Genomic DNA, 18,977 nt, shown 5'->3' with positions numbered 1-18,977 from the left:
GCAAACACTGGCACAGGATCTCTTGCCAGGGTTTTCTTCAGAAGCAGCTCAAGGCAGTGTGTATGATGTCACAGTATCTGCAAGGCTCTGCCTCTGTGGAAGATACTGCAGCTCCACCACAAGCCCTCCTGATTTGGGGGCCCAGGTCAGGGGCCAGTGGTGGACTAGAATTCCCAAAGAGAGCCCTGACTCCCTGCTGAAACCCCCATTCACCTCCTACAATCTCCCAGTCATACAGTCTTACCTAAACACATCTTCAGCTGCCTTGCTCACAGCCTTGCCCTAATCTTAGCCATACACAGACAAAGGGCACTAAATTGTATCATCTGGGTCAGGAAAGATAACAGATAACGCTGGGTGTGACACGCAGAGAAAATGCCACAGCTTCTCAGTGCCCCTATAAAAACACATCAAATAAAACACATGGCAAAATGGAACTCTGTCTGTGGAATAACTTGTAAATTACAGGCTAGTTATTTTTCCTTCCAAAACTGTATGGCCCAGAATTCCAACAAATAAACCAGGGATAAGAGCTAAGAGATGTGTAGTATATTTCTTTAATACTTCTAGAGAGGAAGGGGTTAAGAACTGCAGAGTTAGGAAGCCTTTACTATTAATATACAAACCTTTATTAGCTGCATCTCCTATTGGTGTTATTTCTTCATAATTACATGCCTTTTTAATGAAAGAAAAAGAGACCCAAATCTTCAATACAAGGTGGGACATTCAAGAACATGTGTCTGAAATCACAACAGCCTATTAAAGACCGATTAATTAGACAGTAGTAATTGTGGATGCAAGGCATGGAGAGTCTCAACAGTCATGTTTAGCTTGAGTCTTCATCACCATTCTGAAAAATGTCAGTCTTGTATATTTTGGGAACAATTTGTTAATGTAATTTAAAACAATAAAAAAAAAAGATTTACTACTGGGACTCACTTTTATTATCCATTTTCTGTAGGTTAAAATAATTTCAGGTCTTTTTTTAGAGCTGGTGGTGTTATCTCTGCTGAGGGAAACAACACAAACCAAAGGCAATAAAAGCACCAAACAACTCAGAACAAGCACACACATATCCATTCATTGTTTCAAATTCAGCCCTTTAAAATGGTACATAAAACAAAAAACACAGTACCTGCACACTGTTCTTACGAAATACTGTGGCTAGATCTTCATGTAATATATAAGTATACATTGTTAAAAAAAGAAATTCAAGTCTCAGCATGCACTGACGGTTTTGATTTTCCAGGTGATGCTTATTGGGCAAACTGCATTATTAGATCATATCTTAATTGTAGTTTTTCTCAACCACCCCCTCCCACTGTAACCACACAGAGATCCCACATCAAGGAAGGAAGGCCCATTTGTAATGGTTTTCACTACTGTTACAACAGAATTTGTTATCTTCAAAGATAGAAATGTGTTTGGAATTATTTCAGGGCAACTCCAGACAGCAGCAAAATAAATGTAAAAAATAATTCAAATCTTCAGAGGGGAAATCTCGAAGTTCAAGTTTAAAATCTGCAAATTAATGTTTTGCTTACAAACAAGCATCTAAGCTAGGTATGGTAAACTGGGGCTAAGCAGGCACAGGTTGCAGGATTAGGCCCACAAAATCCACACTTACAATAAGAGTTCTCTATTTAAAACCATTGTATTCAAACCATTTGTATAGATTTTTAAATTAAATTGGTTTTAATTTAATTAAAAATTAAATTAAAACTAATTTAATTTAAAAATTAAGTTTTAAGAACAGGGTTCCTCTTCAGGATAGTTTATCATCATGCAATAAATGCAGCTTCTTGATAGTTAAGAGTTCATCTCATAAGGTTTTTTAAGTGGATGAATTTAAATCAAGTAAAAGCTGATAAAGTAAAACCATACCAAGGCTGGAAAGGTATGATTGGCAAAATCAAAAAGCCTGAAGTTCACAGAATTCATCATACTTAAGTAAGATTTCACACCGAGAAAAAGGAGTCAGTTTTATGTTTTGTAGGAAGGACACAGAATATTTCTTCCTAGAATAAACATTTAATCAGAGAGGAGATTTTACAAGAGAAACCAAAGAAAAACTAACAAACCCTCCCCTCCAATACCTCTTTCAGATGGAGAAAAAATGTCTTTTAATTAATTTAGGAACAGACCTAAACCCTTCATTGGAACTGTAATTGAACACAGACATTTATTAATCCAAAGCAAGGATAAAAATAACCTTTGGCACCTGTATCATATTTCCAACACTCATTCCTCAGGTAGTCTTCTGGTTCTAAAAGATTTGTAGATATTTAATTTTACTCCTTACCACAGTGGTGCCAATTAAGTCGCTGTGACTTTTCAGGGTGATTTTCTGGCTGCCTTTAAAACCACCCTAGAGGAAGACTTCCAGTTCTCTTTAAAAAAATAAATTTAAAAGAATATTAAAAGAAAAAAAGGAAAAGCTAAAAACTGGAAGAAATTGAGTATTATTTCAGGGACAGTTTGCCTGAAATCAATTCACCACATTTTCTCAAAACAAATAATGGGCAATGAAGGAGAGGAGAAAATGAAAAAGTTCACTAAATGCATTTTTGTACTTGTATATATAACATTGTAAAAAGAATGACCAGTAAGACACATAGATTTACTCAAATAATGAAAAATATTTTATTATAATTTTGGAAAATAAACTCTTTAAAACACAGCACCAAACCCAAAGGAAATTCCACGACCCTGAAATACAATGAAATTGTCATAATTTCAGTATGGGTTAATATTTGCAATGATTATTGCTGTTACCAGACCTCCCCTCCTCCCTAAAAAGTCACTCATTAAAGTAGGAAATGTAGAAGCATATGCACTGACAGAAACTAACAACCAACCCCTTCTTTCTTCTATGCCTCTCTAAAGCAGGAACAGGATTTCCATATTTTTTCCTGGCTGAAATATCAATTTCTCCCACATTCAGCCTCATCTGAGGCACTGAAACAAACAAGAATCAGCTCAAAGCCTGGCGTGGTGAGGAGGACCGTCCCACTGGAGCCGACAATGTGACCCAGGGGCACAGTCCCAGCTGGGTTTCGGGCACACCCCAGGCACCAGCAGACACTATTCTGGGGAGGCTGAGGCAAAGCCTGATTCATGCACTGGGCTGGGGGCAGAGCCCTGGCAGCCAGGAGTGAGGAGCCTGAGTGCCACCATCTCAACACTGGTAGTGCTGCCCTTGGGAGACCTCCCCTTCCGAGTGGTGGTTTCTCAAAACACACTTATTTGCCATATTGCTCTTGATAAAATCTTTATTGGCATCATCCTGCATAGCAAGACAGGAAGAGAAAGTAATTACCCCTTCTATTCTGCAGCTTGATAACAAAACATTCCTGTGAGTTTCCCACACGTCCACAAATTTTATCTTAATAGTTTTCCAGAAATGTTTTTTTTCTTTAATTCTTGCCAAAGAAAAAGAGATCCATACATTACATTTGAAAGAACGTAAGATCTAATTCCATATTAAAACCTGTTTATCAGTCAGTTTGTGTGTTTTTTTCAGTGCTCACCTCAGTGACCAGGCAAACAATTTGTACACAAAAAGTAGCAATAATAATTTATAAAAAGTGAGTGTTCTAGTGCCATGATAATATTAGGTCCCTTGGTCTAGCCCAAATACAGCAGAAGATTAGAACTTCCCAGACCTGAGCATCAATGAGAGGTTTTGGTGCACAATAAACGTAACTGAATCCCAGCTAAGTAGGGATTCTCTTGTGGGTTCAGTTTTTATTTAGTGGAAGGAATAGGGGCCAATATGTCTCTTTTTCTCCCCACCTTCCCCCAGTTAGTTACAAAAAATTTAACTATCAGACATATTTATTCTTAAAAATAAGAGCATAACAGTGGTCATACTTTTCTGAACTCCACCAGTTTGCAGCAACTGGAGCACATACTTTTTATTCCAAAATGACATAAAAATATTTATGGCTTTTTAACTAATGTTATTCAACAATACTAATGATACTGTAAGTTTGCAAGAAGCCTAAAGTCAAATCTAAAGTCATGATCAAAAGAGCTTTTCAAGCTGACAAGCAACATCTGGAGAAAGACAGCAACAATCCCAGACGTACTTAGTCTTTGGAGAACTGAATCGTAACAAGAAATTATGTGCTTTGCAATCATGTAGTTCTCATGTAGCAATATCAATATTCTGGTAGAGGTTAATATGTAATGCCTGCTTTTCTAAGAATGAATTTGATCATGTCAGGAGGATCTCTAAATTTAAACTCGCTTAGAGAAACTGTCCTCAGGAAATGTATTGAACGTGACATATGGTCATACACAAGCAGCTAAAATTACTGGTGCCTTTCAGTTGTTAGATGCACAATTTGCAGTTCTCTCTTTTATGGTATAAAAAGTTATTTTCAAAAGTAGTGTGAAAGAGAAAACTACACACATTTGCAGCAAAGCCCTGTATTGGACTACATCTTTCCAGAGACTGTTTATTTGGAATCTTACTTAGTCAAATTATCTACATAATAAAGCTAATATAACTCCTATTAAAACAGTCAGCTCTGTAAATTCTCCAGGTATGAAAGTGAAGTGGGACACCTAATGTCTTGGAAATTCTACAGAAATATTTCAGTTTTATTCTACCTCCAAAGGTTTTACCCACAGCCCCAGACAAGCTGCAGCTTAATTCCACTCCAGAGGAAGATGTCTCTATTACAGCTCAGCATCAACTGTGTTTTGCAAAACAGGTAAAGTGATACCAGTCATTTAAACAAGGTAAGACTCAGCTGGGATAGACTTTTATATGTTCAGGACTCTTTTCATGATTTCTTGATTAAAATGGGTTGTTAAGACAATAGTCACATAATCAATCTTAAATTCCTTCATTTAATTTTTCAACTGGTTGGTGTTTGGTTTTCCTTTTAAAAAATACAGAATTCTTCTGAACACTCGAATTTGATCTTTTGGCAGGTAATCTTTTCAGAAAGAAGCCCCAAAATAATCCTAAATCACTAAAAGAAACACTTTGAAAACAAAATGCATATAGGGATTCAAGATATTTTTAAAAACACATAAAAGTTACAGACAAAGTTTGAATATTTTACATACAAATACATCAAATAACATCTTTATCTCAAGTTTATGCCCTGGTCCAGGGTTAGGTCACATAAGAGGGATTGACTGGATCTAAACACTCGATATGGGGCAAAGTACAGATCACACCATCTATTTGACACTTTGACTGAATAAAAAGTTTCCCATACATTTACCAGATTTCATCTTAAAAAAAAAAAAATCAAATCCTGCCACTACTGAAGAAAAGAGCAAAACTCCTGTAAAAGACGGCAGCATCACCTTTCAGTCATGTTTTCATTAATGCATTAAGCTACTATACTGACTTCTTCCATCAATTACATTATTTAAAGAAAAAAAATAAATTGAAGCAATTACCAGTCTTCCTGATGTTTCAGCCAGAAAACTAACACACAAAGAAGCTAAAGAAGTATTTCCTTTATATTTTGCATCCTGACAATCTGCATAAACAATCTCATTTTGTGAACACACATGTACTGTTGTAAGAAATTGGAAGAACTACTTGCCTAGAAGGAAAGTTGATTTTGGTGACACAGTTTTGTATGACTGGAGCTTCATAGTGCAGTGTTTTCAAAACATCTGACTATTGAAAATGCAAGTCTCTATGTACCTGACCATAGAACAGATATTCACAAATTTTCTTGCATTACACCAGGTACTAATCTCCCCCCAGAAGAAGAGTCCTGTAGCATTCTCTGATTCGCACATGCCAGCAAATTGAAATGCACAGAGATGTTTTTAGACAATATTTGACAGAAGAGAAAAAACAAAACAGTAAATGAAAACAAGCAGAAAAGTGACAACTTAAGACACAATAAGTGCTAGATAATTTAGCCATGAAAGAGGCAAAATCCTTGTTCAAATTCAAGAACTGAACAATACATCACATCCAAGCTGGCACTCATTTAAGGAACAAGCAAGTACAGGCGCTCCTTGTGTCAATACTGATCCCTGTTCTCTGCCTAAATCGTAGTTACGGGTAATCACTAATGAAATCAAGCAGCTCAAAGCTGTAGGTGTGGAAAACCTCCTCTGTCTTGAATCTTGACAGAATACTTCTGAAGAAGAATTGACTGAATTCTTTTCCAAAGACAAAGAAATGAGAAATGTGTAGCCAATCTAAAGCAGAGTCTAATTCACAGACAATAAAGGGGATGAAGGACCTCCTTACACAGGAAGGAAGCAGCACAATTTCAGTTCAAGAGAATGGGAGGAAACCATCCTGAGGATTCCCCATATTTGCTCCTTAATATTCTCACCTCACTATCTATCTCCCCGTAGAAAAGCACTGTTGTGAGAAGAAAGAGGGGTTATGGAATCATCTCTCTGTGCTCACGCAGAGCAGGAAGGGTGATGCAGAACTCAAAACTCAGAAAGTTTTTGGGCAGGAGATGTGAAGGGACTCTACTAAGATATTTAATACTCTGTTTTATTCCAAGCCTTTTGAACTGCACATGAAAATTTTTTCCATTTTGAATTTACCAAGAAAAGCACATCTTTCTACATGTTTGCCTTAAAGAATTTGGGTGTCTTCCAGGCTGAAACACCTTCCTGAGCCATCCACCATTCTTTCTCAATCCTTTCATATTCCACAAAATGATTTTGTGGGGGAAGAGAGCAGGGGGGTAGGGGAGGGGGAAAGGGTGTAGACGACAAACTGTGCAGAAACCATCCACTTTTCACTTCTGAGCCCATGCCAACAGCCTGGGGTAACCCTTGACCGGAGACAGAGCCCTCTTGGCAGTCCCGCCTTCACAACCCATCCAAGGGCAGCTGAGGGAGCGAAAGGGCAGCGCATCAGCTTTCAAGCTAAGCCGCTCCCCTCTGAAAAAGCGACTCCACAACATGCAGTGATTTTTTTTTTTTTTTTTTTTTTGCAAGGATATCCTCCCCGCGGATGAGCGGCTCTTTCCACGCGTAGTGCCAAGATCCATCCTTCCCTCCCCGGCCGCACACACGGCGCTCACTGGGCGTGTAGCCGGGGCTCTATGTAATCCCGGCTCTATGTAAGCCCGGCCCGCCACAGCCGCTCCCGGGGATGCCGCCCGCCCCGGGGGCCGCGCAGCCGCCCCTGCCCGCCGCCGGCCCGCGGGCAGCCCCGCCGCGGCCGAGCAGAAAGTGAAACTGCGGCGGCCGGCGGAGCCCCATGGGAAAGGCAAAGCGCGGCCGTCCCGCCGCCGCTCCGGACAGCGCCGCGGTGCCCCCGGGCGGGCGGGCTCCGGGGGGCTGCTGAGCCCGGCCCGGCCCCTCCCGGCCCCTGCGCGGCGCTCCGCGGGCTGCGGCCGTCATGGCCCAGGCGGCGCCGCCACCATGACCGCGGACCCGTCGGCGCAGCTCCCCGACAGCCTCCGCACGGACCATGTTCCATGGTAAGGAGCGCGCCCCGCACCGCCCCGCTCCGCAGGAGGCGCCCGCCTCACCTGCCCCCGGGCCGGCCGCGCTCCGCTCCGCACCCCGGCCGCGCTGGCTCCTCACCTGCTCCGCTGCCTCCTGCCGTCCCGCCCGCTCTGCCGGCGCGGTGCTTCCCGGTGCCTTTTAAACCCTTGGTGACGGCTGGGGAAATTCCCGGTTTCGCTTTTTTTTTTCTCTTTTCCCCGCAGAATGAAAGTAAAAGAGTCAGGTTCCCATCACGCTAGCTGCCGGGAAGGGCGGCTCGGGAGTGGCAGAGGCAGCGGGACAGCGTGGGGCGGGGGAGCTGCGGGAGGCATCGCTCCACGCCGGTCCGTGCTGCTCCCACCGCCCTTTCCATGGGCACCTACGTTCTCGTGGGCATCTGCCTGCCGTGGGCATCTGCCTGCCGTGGGCAGCTGCAGCCCCGCGGGTGCCCCCGGAGCAGGTGCGGCGCAGTGCCGGGGGTGCCTCGCCCCCGGGCGGGAGCGCTCGCCCGCCCGCCCCTCCGCCCGGGTGCAGCGGGACCCGGAGGGAAAAGAGCGGCAGTGACCCGTTCCCCGCGGGAATTGCGGGCTGCGGAGAGGGGAAGGGGGCAGAGGGAGCGTCCCCCCCTGAGATTGGGGTTGTGAGACCGGGGCTGCTGCGAGGATCCCGCTGGGTGCCGCCGAGGACGTGCCCCCGGGTGTATGCACAGGAGGGTGTTTTAACGTTAAAAAGCCAAGAGGTTTTGGGGTTTTTTTTGTGTTGTTTCATTTTTTTTTTTAAATATGTGGAAATACTGGAAAACTAGCTCTTCCTGGATTTGCTACGAGAATTTTTGGGGCTTTCCAGATATGACTTAGGAGTTTCTGGGAGTTTACTGGAAAAATGGTTTATTACCAGTAATGCTGTCTTTCTTTTGAATTGCTGGCCATATGGAGCACCATAAACTCCCATTCTTTCAAAGTTACCTAACTTCAAGAAAATCCCTTTCAATTTTCAGTCTAGATCTCATAGAATTTTTTGACACTTGTCTAATATTTTTTCCAGGACTCATTTAGGAATGTCTGAAAAAATTTGATTACCATCCTGCAGTGGCCCAAGGGACCTCATGAGTGTGCAACACGTGATCTACTTTTATTCTGTAATTTCCTCATTTAAAAGATTGGTGATCTGTACAATATCTTATCTCTTATCTCTACTTGTTGCCAGACAAGCCAAGTTTAAAGTGATGGAGTCAGATTGTTTTAATTTAGAGGATTGCTATTTTCGTCCCTTCAAGTATGTTTGTGAAGCAACATATCCAAATTGTTTGTATTACCCTACTGGTGAACAAGCATTGCAGTTCATCTTTTGCACTGGAATCAAGAGGTGCAATGGGAGATTGGAAAAATGTTGCCCTATTATTGAGTTCTTCAATATTTTTTGTAAGTGTCTTTTAAAATACTAAGTCTTCATCCTTCAAACTGATAAATCATGCAACAGAGATATAGTTAGCATAGAGATTTACAAAGGTAAAGCTCTGTGGAAATCAGGTGTGTCCACTTTGAGCTTGAAGATCATAATAGAGTCACCTTACAGAGTTTTTAAATTTACTACATTTAGGATCCATTTAAGATTCACTGAGCCCATCAGGCTAGATTTCTTGAGACATTAATAGACCTTGGTTGATCAGTATATGAAAAGGTCAGAAAATCTGGTTTTCAACCCATGAAATTTCCAATTAGAATTTCTCAGGCAGCTTGCTCAAGAATTCTGTGGTTTAGCTTGTACAGGTAAAATTTTTCCAGTCCTGTTTCTAGGGCAGAGGTGTACATAATCACATGTTCACATGCAATCTATCAGAAAGAGAAGGCTTCACTAGTCAGTATGCATTCTTCTTTGAGGATTCAGTCTGCTGTGAGTTGGCTGGGATGGGCTATAAGGGACTGTGTTTCTTTTAATGGCAGTGAGCATGTGGTGTGCCTGTGGTTCTTGCATTGCAGAAGATAGGTGGGTCAATGCAAATTATGGTCAAGTTTCATTGCTGTTTTCTTAGTTGCTCAAAATTGCTCTCTGAGGACATGATTTACTTGTGATGCCCAGGTCCAGAGGTGCCCATCTCTTGAGTGCTGGATTGGCTGTACCCAACAGCCCATCCCTGACAGAGAGGAAGGAAAGGAGCAGCTGGGGCCAGGGCATCCCCTCTTCCTTTCCTGGCTCCTGTCTCACAGGTACTCTGTGTGCAGTTGTTGTTCTTACTCAGTGGTGAAGATGGGCAGAAACACTGCATACTCCTCCAGAAACTTGCTGTGATCTTTGCTAGTCCTCCATCATAAATGTCTACCTTTGTTTTTTTCCCCCAAACCTTCAATTTAAGCATTATCCTAGCCAGACTAGCAATAGGCCAGAGTCTAATTATTCCTGATCATGTATTATCACGTACTTGGTCTCCTTCTTTCCCAGCACCAGGTGAGTCACCTGCAGCCTCCTGTCAGTCTCTTCAGGCTCTTTTGATGTTTTGGTCTTTTCTCTCTGCCCATCCTCACAGAACTCATATTTTCCTGGATGTCATGCAAAGACAGAAGACCAGGGGTCAGAGCAAGGGAAGGCAGTCCAGTACAGGGACAAGCAAAGTGATGGGCAGTGAAGTTTGCTCAAAAAGATTGCAGAAATCTTGTGGAGAAGGTTGTGTTGCTGCTTTATCTCATGTTATTGCCAGTAGCATGGATTTGTACATTTGGTCTGCCTGAAAAGGTGTTTAAACAACTTTTGTTATAGAGTTGTGTTCATGGGGATTTGTAGTTGTCAAAGGAAAAATGGATAGTCAAGATTCAGCTGCAGGTTAAGACACTTGAATGTCTAAACATAATATGATTAAAACACTCCTCTACATGTGTCCAATGTGGTTATGGTCCAATAAAATACAATGCTTGCAGTGAACCCTGAGGATGAATTCAGCCCAAGAAGTCACCAAGTGGCTGGTCAGCTCAATAGCTGTAGGCTCTTATCTTTCACCATGATATTTTCTGAAAAACTCCTTCGCTAGGATTTTTCGCCTGAGAAGCTGAGAAGCCTCCAAAAAGAAATGTAAACAATAATTATCTGATTGCTTGGAATGTGGTCTGGAGGTTGCTTATCAACAGGTGCATCTTTGATTGGTTCCGTGTGAATTGTTTTTAATTAATGACCAATCCCAGTCCAGCTGTGTTGGACACTCTGGTCAGTCACAGGTTTTTATTATTCATTCTTGTGTAGCCTTCTGATGTCTCCTTTCTCTTTCTTTATAGTATAGTATATATATATAGAATAGTATAGTTTTAGTATATAATTTCTTTTAATATAATATAATATCATAAAATAATAAATCAGCCTTCTGAGAACTTGGAGTCAAATTCTCATCTCTCACCTCATCCTGGGGACCCTCAACAACACAACAGCACTTATCCACACTGGCTGAATCATCTTGTGGTACGGGGGAGTTTAGACACCCAAAGAGTGTCTTAATCTGGAGGTGAATCCTTCCCTCTAGCAAGGCACAAGTCATTTGGTTGTACAAAGATCCCTTTTAAACTATTTTAACAGATTACAGAATGTATTTGTTAATACAGCACACAGTCTGTGACATTAACTAATATGTACCTTACTGTTCTTATAATCCAGCCTTTTTCAGATCTACCTTACCAGTTCTGCCACTGCTCCTTGTTCTGTCTCCAGTGAATGCATCTACCTGTGCAATGGGAAATAAAACAACAGAAATCCGTGTGAAGTATGAGAATATACTAAGTCACGACATCAATGAGCTGGTAGGTAGTAGCTTCTTGGGCTTATTTTTAGATGCTAACAATTAATAATAAAATCTCTAATGTTAAAACATGATAAAAGACCGATTTTAAGTCACACATTATGCTGGAATGGTGGTTTTATTTGAGGGGTGCAACAATTCAGTCTCTTTAAAATCTCTGAAATCTGTGGATAATGCCTATTTGCATGAACAAATACTGTGATACAGTTTTTTGTGCCTGTGCATTATATACATCATATATTTGATCAGAAAGTACTTTTTTCTAAAGTAATTTCATTACTACTTCTCTTTATATGATTTTATCAAGAGAAAGCATTACAGCTGTAATTTGTTCTACTAACTAGAGTTCTTGACTGAAGTTTTATGTTGTCCATTGAATACAAATGCACAGAGGCACAAAATTCATATGACAGTAAAAGTTTGTTTGTATCCTAATAGGTTTCTTTGTACCTATTAATATATCTTATTTAGCCAAAACAAATTATCTTTTCTAGATAGCAGCAGAGCAGAGCTTAACATTCTCATGTGTAAATCTCCTCCATTATGGCTTTATCAGCCACATTTATTATAGCTTAGCAAAATAGTTTCTTAACAGTTTACCAGTCCATGCCCAAAATTTACCTTCCAATTCTTCCTCATGAATTATTAGCAATTAAATTAATCTGTCAAGAACACTTCCATGGGGGAACACTTAAAACAGTTGTATTAGTAGAGGCATTCCCACAAAAAACTGTGATTTTGCTGACAGATTGTCACTAAATGAGAATTCACCATCCTGTTGCAGTCTTAAATCAAGATCTATTTGCATGAAATACAAATAATATGCAACCTTTTTCCAAGGGGAAAATCAGGAGTCATTGCATTTCCTCACACTTACAAACTACCACCATCCTTCAGAGCTTTATGGCAGTGGTCTCCAACCCAAGGCACATCAACCCTCATCTGGAAAAAAAATATCTTTAGGGTCAGGGAATCATCTTTTAACACTTGGATCATGTTATGTTGGTTGAGATTATGAAGAAAGAAAGGTATTTCTCTGCTTATAAATGACTTTATCCTGAAGGAGGCATCAAATTTAGAGAGAATATTAATGGCCATATTAGAATAGAGGCGTATTCCCTTTAGTTTGCTGTTGTATTTCTGACAAAGAACAAGTATTCCCTAGAGAACAAAACCAAACTCTCTTGGTGAGCAGTTAGAAGATAGCTGACCTATAAGAGGAAATGATACGAAGGAATAACATCCTCTGGGAGGCAGATCCTGCTGCCTTCTGGTGGTGGTGATCCATGAGGTGCATCCCAGCCCTGCTCAAGATGCAGGTCAGGGAGGCTGAGGGGCTCTCCTGGCCTGGATAGGGCAATGCTTTGCCACTGTCCTATTGTAGGATGGAGCTTGATGTTGTATATCAAAATAAATACATAAATAAAACCTTAATGAATTAATGTTTGTGAAAACTAATGGGAATGTATTGAGCTCTGAAGCTTTTACTTCCTAGAAGACATACACAAGCAACTACTGTGTAAGTTTCTTTATTTTTTCTGCCTTTACTTTTCACTGTTTAAGATAAATTTGTCTTCTATGTATAATCAGTGTATTGTTACTGTAAGTTAACAGCAAATAATATGTGTGCTGTGTGGGTGATAGCACTGCCCAGCAGGCACTTTCCTGCAACTGCAGAGCCAAAGTCAGTAGCTTTCAGTTCCTCAGCCAGATGTTTGGAGCAGCTACGGGTTTACTGCAGAGCAGGATAGTGAGTCATATAATAGATCTCTGTAAGGTAATTAAATTTTCACTAATGCCTTTTCTGAGGTCAGGATTTCCCTTAGGTTGGTTTCGACACGGCCAATGAACTACCTTCAGATGTGGTTACTGTACATTATACTAAAGGTGATCTGAGGAAGCTAGAGAGGATGGAAAATCTCATAGCAGTTAGCAAATGAAGTGACAGATATATAGCTTTTAGGATGATTATATAATTATAAATTTTGGTGCTGTGACTGGAGCAATATCTGTTGTGGTGCAAGAAAAGATGTGCATTAGCTTCCTGATGTTTGTGGTTTGGGCTTTTTAATTTGGTTTTGCTGTTTTGTGGTTTTTCCTTTGTCAGTGAATATTTGACTCCCTAAACTCTTGGTTTTAAAATCACTTTTTGGATAAAGTTCTGTTTATCTTGGGTGAGCTTCTGAAATTCAGGCAATTTCTGCAGAAAAACTTTAGGAATTAACTGTCTGATGTGCTCATATGCATGGCTAAGTGAAGAGATCTAAAACAATACTGTCGTGAGCTGCCTTTTTAAAGCCCTTTGGCTTAACTGGAATGTCTGGATACAGGCTGAAGACAAAGTTTCTGTTGAGTTGACTTCCATTGTCATCTTGATGACAAGTGTGAAAGTGGAAGAAAAAACTACAAGAGAGGATAAAGTATTGATAAAATATTATAATCAGGCAAAAGACCATGTGATGTTGCTTAGGCCATCTTCTGTTATTACACATACAAAGTGAGTGCTACCATCTGTTTAGAGCTGAGACATGTATTTATTGAGACAAACATTGACAAACACTGTATTCAATGCTACAATTCAATTGTAAGATTTAAACATTGCTCCATGTCTCAAAATTTCCAAAGAACAAAGCAATTTGATAGAATATGAAGATTTAAATTGAACAGATTTGTGTCCCTTTCTGGGCTCCCCAGTATGAGAGAAATATGGAGCTACTGGAGAGAGTCCAGCAAAGGGTCATGAAGATGCTGAAGGGACTGGAGCATCCCTCTGATGAGGAAAGCTGAGAGAGCTGGGGCTGTTCAGCCTGGAGAGAAGGCTCAGAGGGATTTCATCCATGTGTGGAAATACCTCAAGTGAGTGGGCAAAGAGTGCAGAGCCAGGCTCTTACCCACAGTGCCCAGTGATGGGACCAGGGGCAGTGGGCACATACCAGCACACTGGAGGTTCCTTCTGAACATCAGGAAAGAGCTTTTTGCTGTCAGGGTGACTGAGCACTGACACAGTACTTACATGTCTAAACATATATGATATTTTACAGGTAAAAATGTCTGCAGAGAATCGTGACAGGTGCTGCAAGAATAAAAAATATGAAAATATCAAAGTGTTTTTCTGCAATGATACTGAGGTAAAATTTAATTTTTCAGAATGTAGAGAATACAAACCCAAGTGAGTTCATTGTACAGTCCAGGATAAAATAGGGTGATAGGATAGTATTTAGTTTTAATAGTCAAATCACAGTATTCAGGATGGTTTGTTTTTTGAATCTGGAATTATATGTGTTGAGTAAATTGATATTTTAAACATTTAAATATTAAGCAATTCCATATCCAAGAAATGTGGGGTTTTATTCCCTACTATGAAGATTCTTCTATATTTTTTAAACAAAACAGATACTTTTCTTTTGGGCAATGGAAGTAAATATTACAATTTCCCAATCTCTTTTTAAAATTTTTTTACAGAAATTTATATTAGCTAAACTTTTCACTTCAGACCTGAAAGCTTTAAAATAGTAGTTTTGGCAGATCTCAAATGCCAGAAAGCACAATTGGCAGCTGTTGCTACAGATTTTTTCATGACTTGGTAAAAGGACTGGCTGCATAAATCATTTGTTTTCCTAACTGCATCAATTGATTTGATTACAGCTGTGATTTCTCCCTAACATCCTTATGCTACTATTATTACTACTAAAAATTGCTGCTTTAAATATCTCAAAAAGATGGCAGGTAAGTCAGATTAGTTATGTATTTTATTGAAAAAGATTTGCACTATGAAAACAAGAGAAACCAATAGTAATTGATGGAGAGTTTGGGGTTTTTTAAAGATAAACCATCATTGCAAATAATTAATGGTGCACAGACTTTTCAGGACATATTTTCCTTGCTGTCTTGACAGGAAATAGAATCACTACAGAGCATGGCATGCAACATGCTCAGATTCTTTAATAAGCAGAGGATCAACAAAGCCTTTAGACAGAAAGCAGCATTCGTCTCATGTGGGACATTACAAGTTCTACAGTGTAAATGTGAAAGACCTAAAAAAGAAAAGGTGAGTTGTACTCAACTTTAGTGAGTAATAGTTTAACTCTTATTTTCTAGAGCTCTTCAACACAGACTATCACATCTGCCTCTAAAAGATACAACCATCTTGCACATGTTCCATGCTAAAGGAAGTTTCCTCTGTATAGCATTTGTCTTGTAATAGACATTAGGCTCTTGTAATAGACATTAGGCTCAGCAAAGACTCAGAAATTCATCTGGAAGTCTATGGTGAAGATACCTGCTCTGGTTCAGTAGTGAACTGAATTTCACTTAACTAATTCTCCAGTGAGAGACAAGGACTAGACTTATGCAAAGAAGGCATTTAAACTTCTCTGGAGTATTGTCAGAGTTGTAACTTCTCACTAACTCTAAGAGTAATGTTTAATTTGGTTTCTCTCAACAAACAGTTAGGGTGAGATTCTCTCTTTTCTGTAATCTCTTTGGTCTTTATTTTAACCACAATCTCTCAGATTCAACAAGAACAATTGGGTATGATAATATTTGGGTTTTTAGTCTTTGGCAGAATCTTCTTTTTGAGGTGCCGCTTAAATGTAGCACAGTGATCTACCGACTACTGTAACAAAGGAAGAGTGTTCTTTTAAGTGTGGCTCAGTGTTACCTATTGAACACAAAAATATTAACCAGCATCAAAGTATCCTCATAGGCACCAAAAATATAGTGTTTAAACAGATGGATTGAAGGCTTCATTTAGCTTTTTATTTTTCTCCTTGAGTGGAGAGACTTACAGTCTGGGAGGAGATCTTCAAAGTAATGTTGGTGTTTATATTTTCCTTTGTCACCTCTGGTGAATCCAACATTTGCCTTACTTTAAAGGTATCCCAGTCAAGTCATAGAAGTCAGTGTCACCCTTGCAACTTCTGCCTAACCTTATGGATTCCTGCTTTTATTTAAAGATTTAATTTAATTAAAGTAATTTAGAAAGAAAAAAATGAGCAGTCATTGAATATGAACAAGAACTACAGTAGTTTTGTCTGGCTGAGATCTTGAACATTAGGACACAGCATCAGCCCCTGGAACTGGTCTGTCTTGTTCCACTGGTCTTGACACATATAGTCAAAGTTTGGCTCACAAATTATTTGGCTTTATTTTCTCAGTCCTTCAGAAAATGGAGGATAAATTTTAATCTGTGTTGGAGGATGTACATGTTCTCGGTTGGACACGCTTGTTTCAGGTGTTCTTATTTGCTCTGAGTTAAAGCCACATTCTCACAGTCCCATGGGCAGGGTCTCTCCAGTATTCAGATGTAAAGCAATTGGTTTGCTTTGAAAGATGGCTACAGAAATAGAATAAGCAGTTCTCATACAATCTGTTCTGTTTCAGGTTTGCTCACATGTATTTAGTTTAGAAGATACAGAGACAGGTGAACAGTCCAAAAAGAAATGTAACCAAGAAGTTTGTGAACTGAAAGAAAATATATCTAGCCTTCGATCCTGCTGGAATAAATTTGAAAAAATAATTTCCAGGTGATTCCAGGTGAATCTTGCTCTTTTCTTTCGAAGTGGCATTACTTGGTATCTTTGCATTTTATATGCATTCTTCAAGTAAACTTGCTCGCTTATATGAACACATTATGCCAGAATTCTGATGGAAGGCTACTGTACCTTGTTCCTGGAGATGACAGAAACAGAAATGGCTGAACCAAGCTGCTGAAGTCCGAGAAGTGGAAATAGAAGACCAGCATTTGAAACAAAGAACTCTGCAGAAGTCTGTGTCCAACTTTTGTGCTCTGGAAACTACTCTGAATTTTCCAATTCTTCAAGTAACCTTATAATACTGTCATATGAAAGCAGCCACTTACATGTGTACTGGATTTTACAAAAACATCTTGGAATCTGCAGGTGAAGAAAAAGAGTATGAAGAGTATGAAAAAGTAGCTGGTTGCTTTATATTTATGCAAAACACACCAAGGACCAAAAATTACAATTTACCAAAGCAGCAGATTATCTTGGATATGTTCTCCTGACACAGAAGTGGTTTTGGTGTGGGTCTGATGGGTCTGCTAACTGATTTGGGTTTGGAAAAACAGGGAAAAAGTTAGCTTTTTGAAAAACTCAAGAAGGGTACTGATTTTTGAGAGATGCAGCATGCTTCTGCTGGCTGAAGCACAGGCAAGACTGAATCCTGTGGAAGAAGAAGAAGATGCCTGAATGTAAGTTGTTCAGTTGACTGGAAACAGCACTACACTCATTCATTTGATCAACCCAGAGTTAGCTGCAGGAGGAGCTAGAATTCCTTAGCTTCAGATTGTGATTTCTCATATGCAATTATTTTATGTAACATGTTTTAAGATGTTAGGCAAACATGACTTAAAATATGTGAATATTGTCAGAGAATAATATATTGGCATTTAACTAATAAAGTGCTCATATTTTATTTTGAATAAATAGAAGTATTTTTATAGTTATTACACTTTTGCAGTTTCTTACTTTGATATAACTCCTTTGGTAATAAAATATTTGTCTTCTATGAAATTGGGCTGTTCACTTTTTGACTACCATTACTCTTTTTTTAGGTTTTATTCAGAGATAATCATTCAAAGCTCAGCTGGGGAATTCCTGTCTTAAAATACCCATTTCTTAGCTGCCTGTAACCTGCCCAATTGAGATAAACATTTTCATACCAGCCATCTGCCTTGGACTGAATACTTCAGGAAAGCTTTAGTAAAGTCAGCCTGATGTTTCCTGGTTTGAAGTAAACTAACATAAATTGTTTTATCTGTGCTATACAGAATTTTTCTGTAAAACTACTCTGTAAAAATGTTGGTATTCAGAACAAACACCCGAAAAACCAGTAGGATGTACTTCAAAGAACTGTTAGCTCAGTTGATTGTAAAGAGCACTAGTTTTATGTGTTTGACTGGAATAAGATTGCTCTACTGAATCTGAGAGGGAAGAGGTTAAGAGCAAAGCATACCATGCTTTCCTGAAATACACCCCATGTATTGATGCTAATGATGAGGCAGGGGTGGTAACTTTGTAAACTGACTGAGACTTTCACATATTCTCTTTAGCTCTTTGTATAAGAGATGGCAACTTTCACTCCAAAGACCTTAAAAAACTGAAACCAACCCCAAACCATAAATCTTTTATGGAACAGGGAAAGGAAACATTTCCCAGTATCACACTGCAGATAAAGAGAATGTAAGCACAAGTGTAAGGACTTCACTGGAAGTTCTTTCTTCTGAAAGAGGACCCAGGAGACTGTGGATTCAGTTGGTCTCTGAGACTGAAGTACAGGTTGTTTTGATATTTTTTGGAAATTCAAGAACAGTTGAAAGCCAGCACTTATTTCCTAATAACCACTTGGCAAGCAAAGGGCTGTGTGAGTTAAAACAAAAATACACAGATGCAGTATTAGCTACTACAAAACTGAAAGGTCAGTCAGTGTAAGTTACTTAAGCATCATTCCACAACTTAAGTCTTGAGAGAAATAACGCAATTCCAGGACTACCCTGGGCCAAAGACCAAGGGTAGATCCAGAGCAGAAATTTAAATGAAGTGATTATGAAACTGTGGATTTCTTCTGATTACTTCTCTTAATAAATATCCTGCCTGTCTGATTCTTGTTGCCAAATTTCCTGTTGTCACCAATTACATGTAAACACTAACTGCTAAATGCATTGACTTGTGCTCTTTGATTTGTTCCTTCAATTTGAAAACTTCCTCAGGTTTCCTGAACTTTCAAATGTGGCACT

The 18,977-nt window shown here is 39.6% G+C and overlaps 1 protein-coding gene across 1 annotated transcript; it reads left to right on the top strand.

The window, feature by feature from the left end:
• The first annotated feature begins 7,412 nt into the window (after positions 1-7,412).
• IL7 (interleukin 7) lies at positions 7,413-17,661 on the top strand. Its single transcript, XM_036404188.1, has 5 exons — positions 7,413-7,436; positions 11,080-11,222; positions 14,263-14,349; positions 15,117-15,269; positions 16,604-17,661. Exons 1-5 carry the CDS (start codon positions 7,427-7,429, stop codon positions 16,748-16,750), a joined length of 540 nt encoding a protein of 179 aa, XP_036260081.1. The 5' UTR covers positions 7,413-7,426; the 3' UTR covers positions 16,751-17,661.
• The last annotated feature ends 1,316 nt before the right edge of the window (positions 17,662-18,977 follow it).

The sequence above is a fragment of the Molothrus ater genome, chromosome 1, assembly GCF_012460135.2.
Source record: "Molothrus ater isolate BHLD 08-10-18 breed brown headed cowbird chromosome 1, BPBGC_Mater_1.1, whole genome shotgun sequence".
Classification (NCBI taxonomy): domain Eukaryota; kingdom Metazoa; phylum Chordata; class Aves; order Passeriformes; family Icteridae; genus Molothrus; species Molothrus ater.
The sequence above is the reverse complement of the archived record's forward strand: the minus strand, read 5'-3'. Positions and strand labels throughout refer to the sequence as shown.

What these genes read in the sequence shown, in the direction of transcription:
- IL7 (XM_036404188.1), top strand. An exon ending in GTCACGACATCAATGAGCTG is followed by an intron (nt 11,223 to 14,262) that starts GTAGGTAGTAGC and finishes GATATTTTACAG; the next exon opens with GTAAAAATGTCTGCAGAGAA. An exon ending in AAAGACCTAAAAAAGAAAAG is followed by an intron (nt 15,270 to 16,603) that starts GTGAGTTGTACT and finishes GTTCTGTTTCAG; the next exon opens with GTTTGCTCACATGTATTTAG.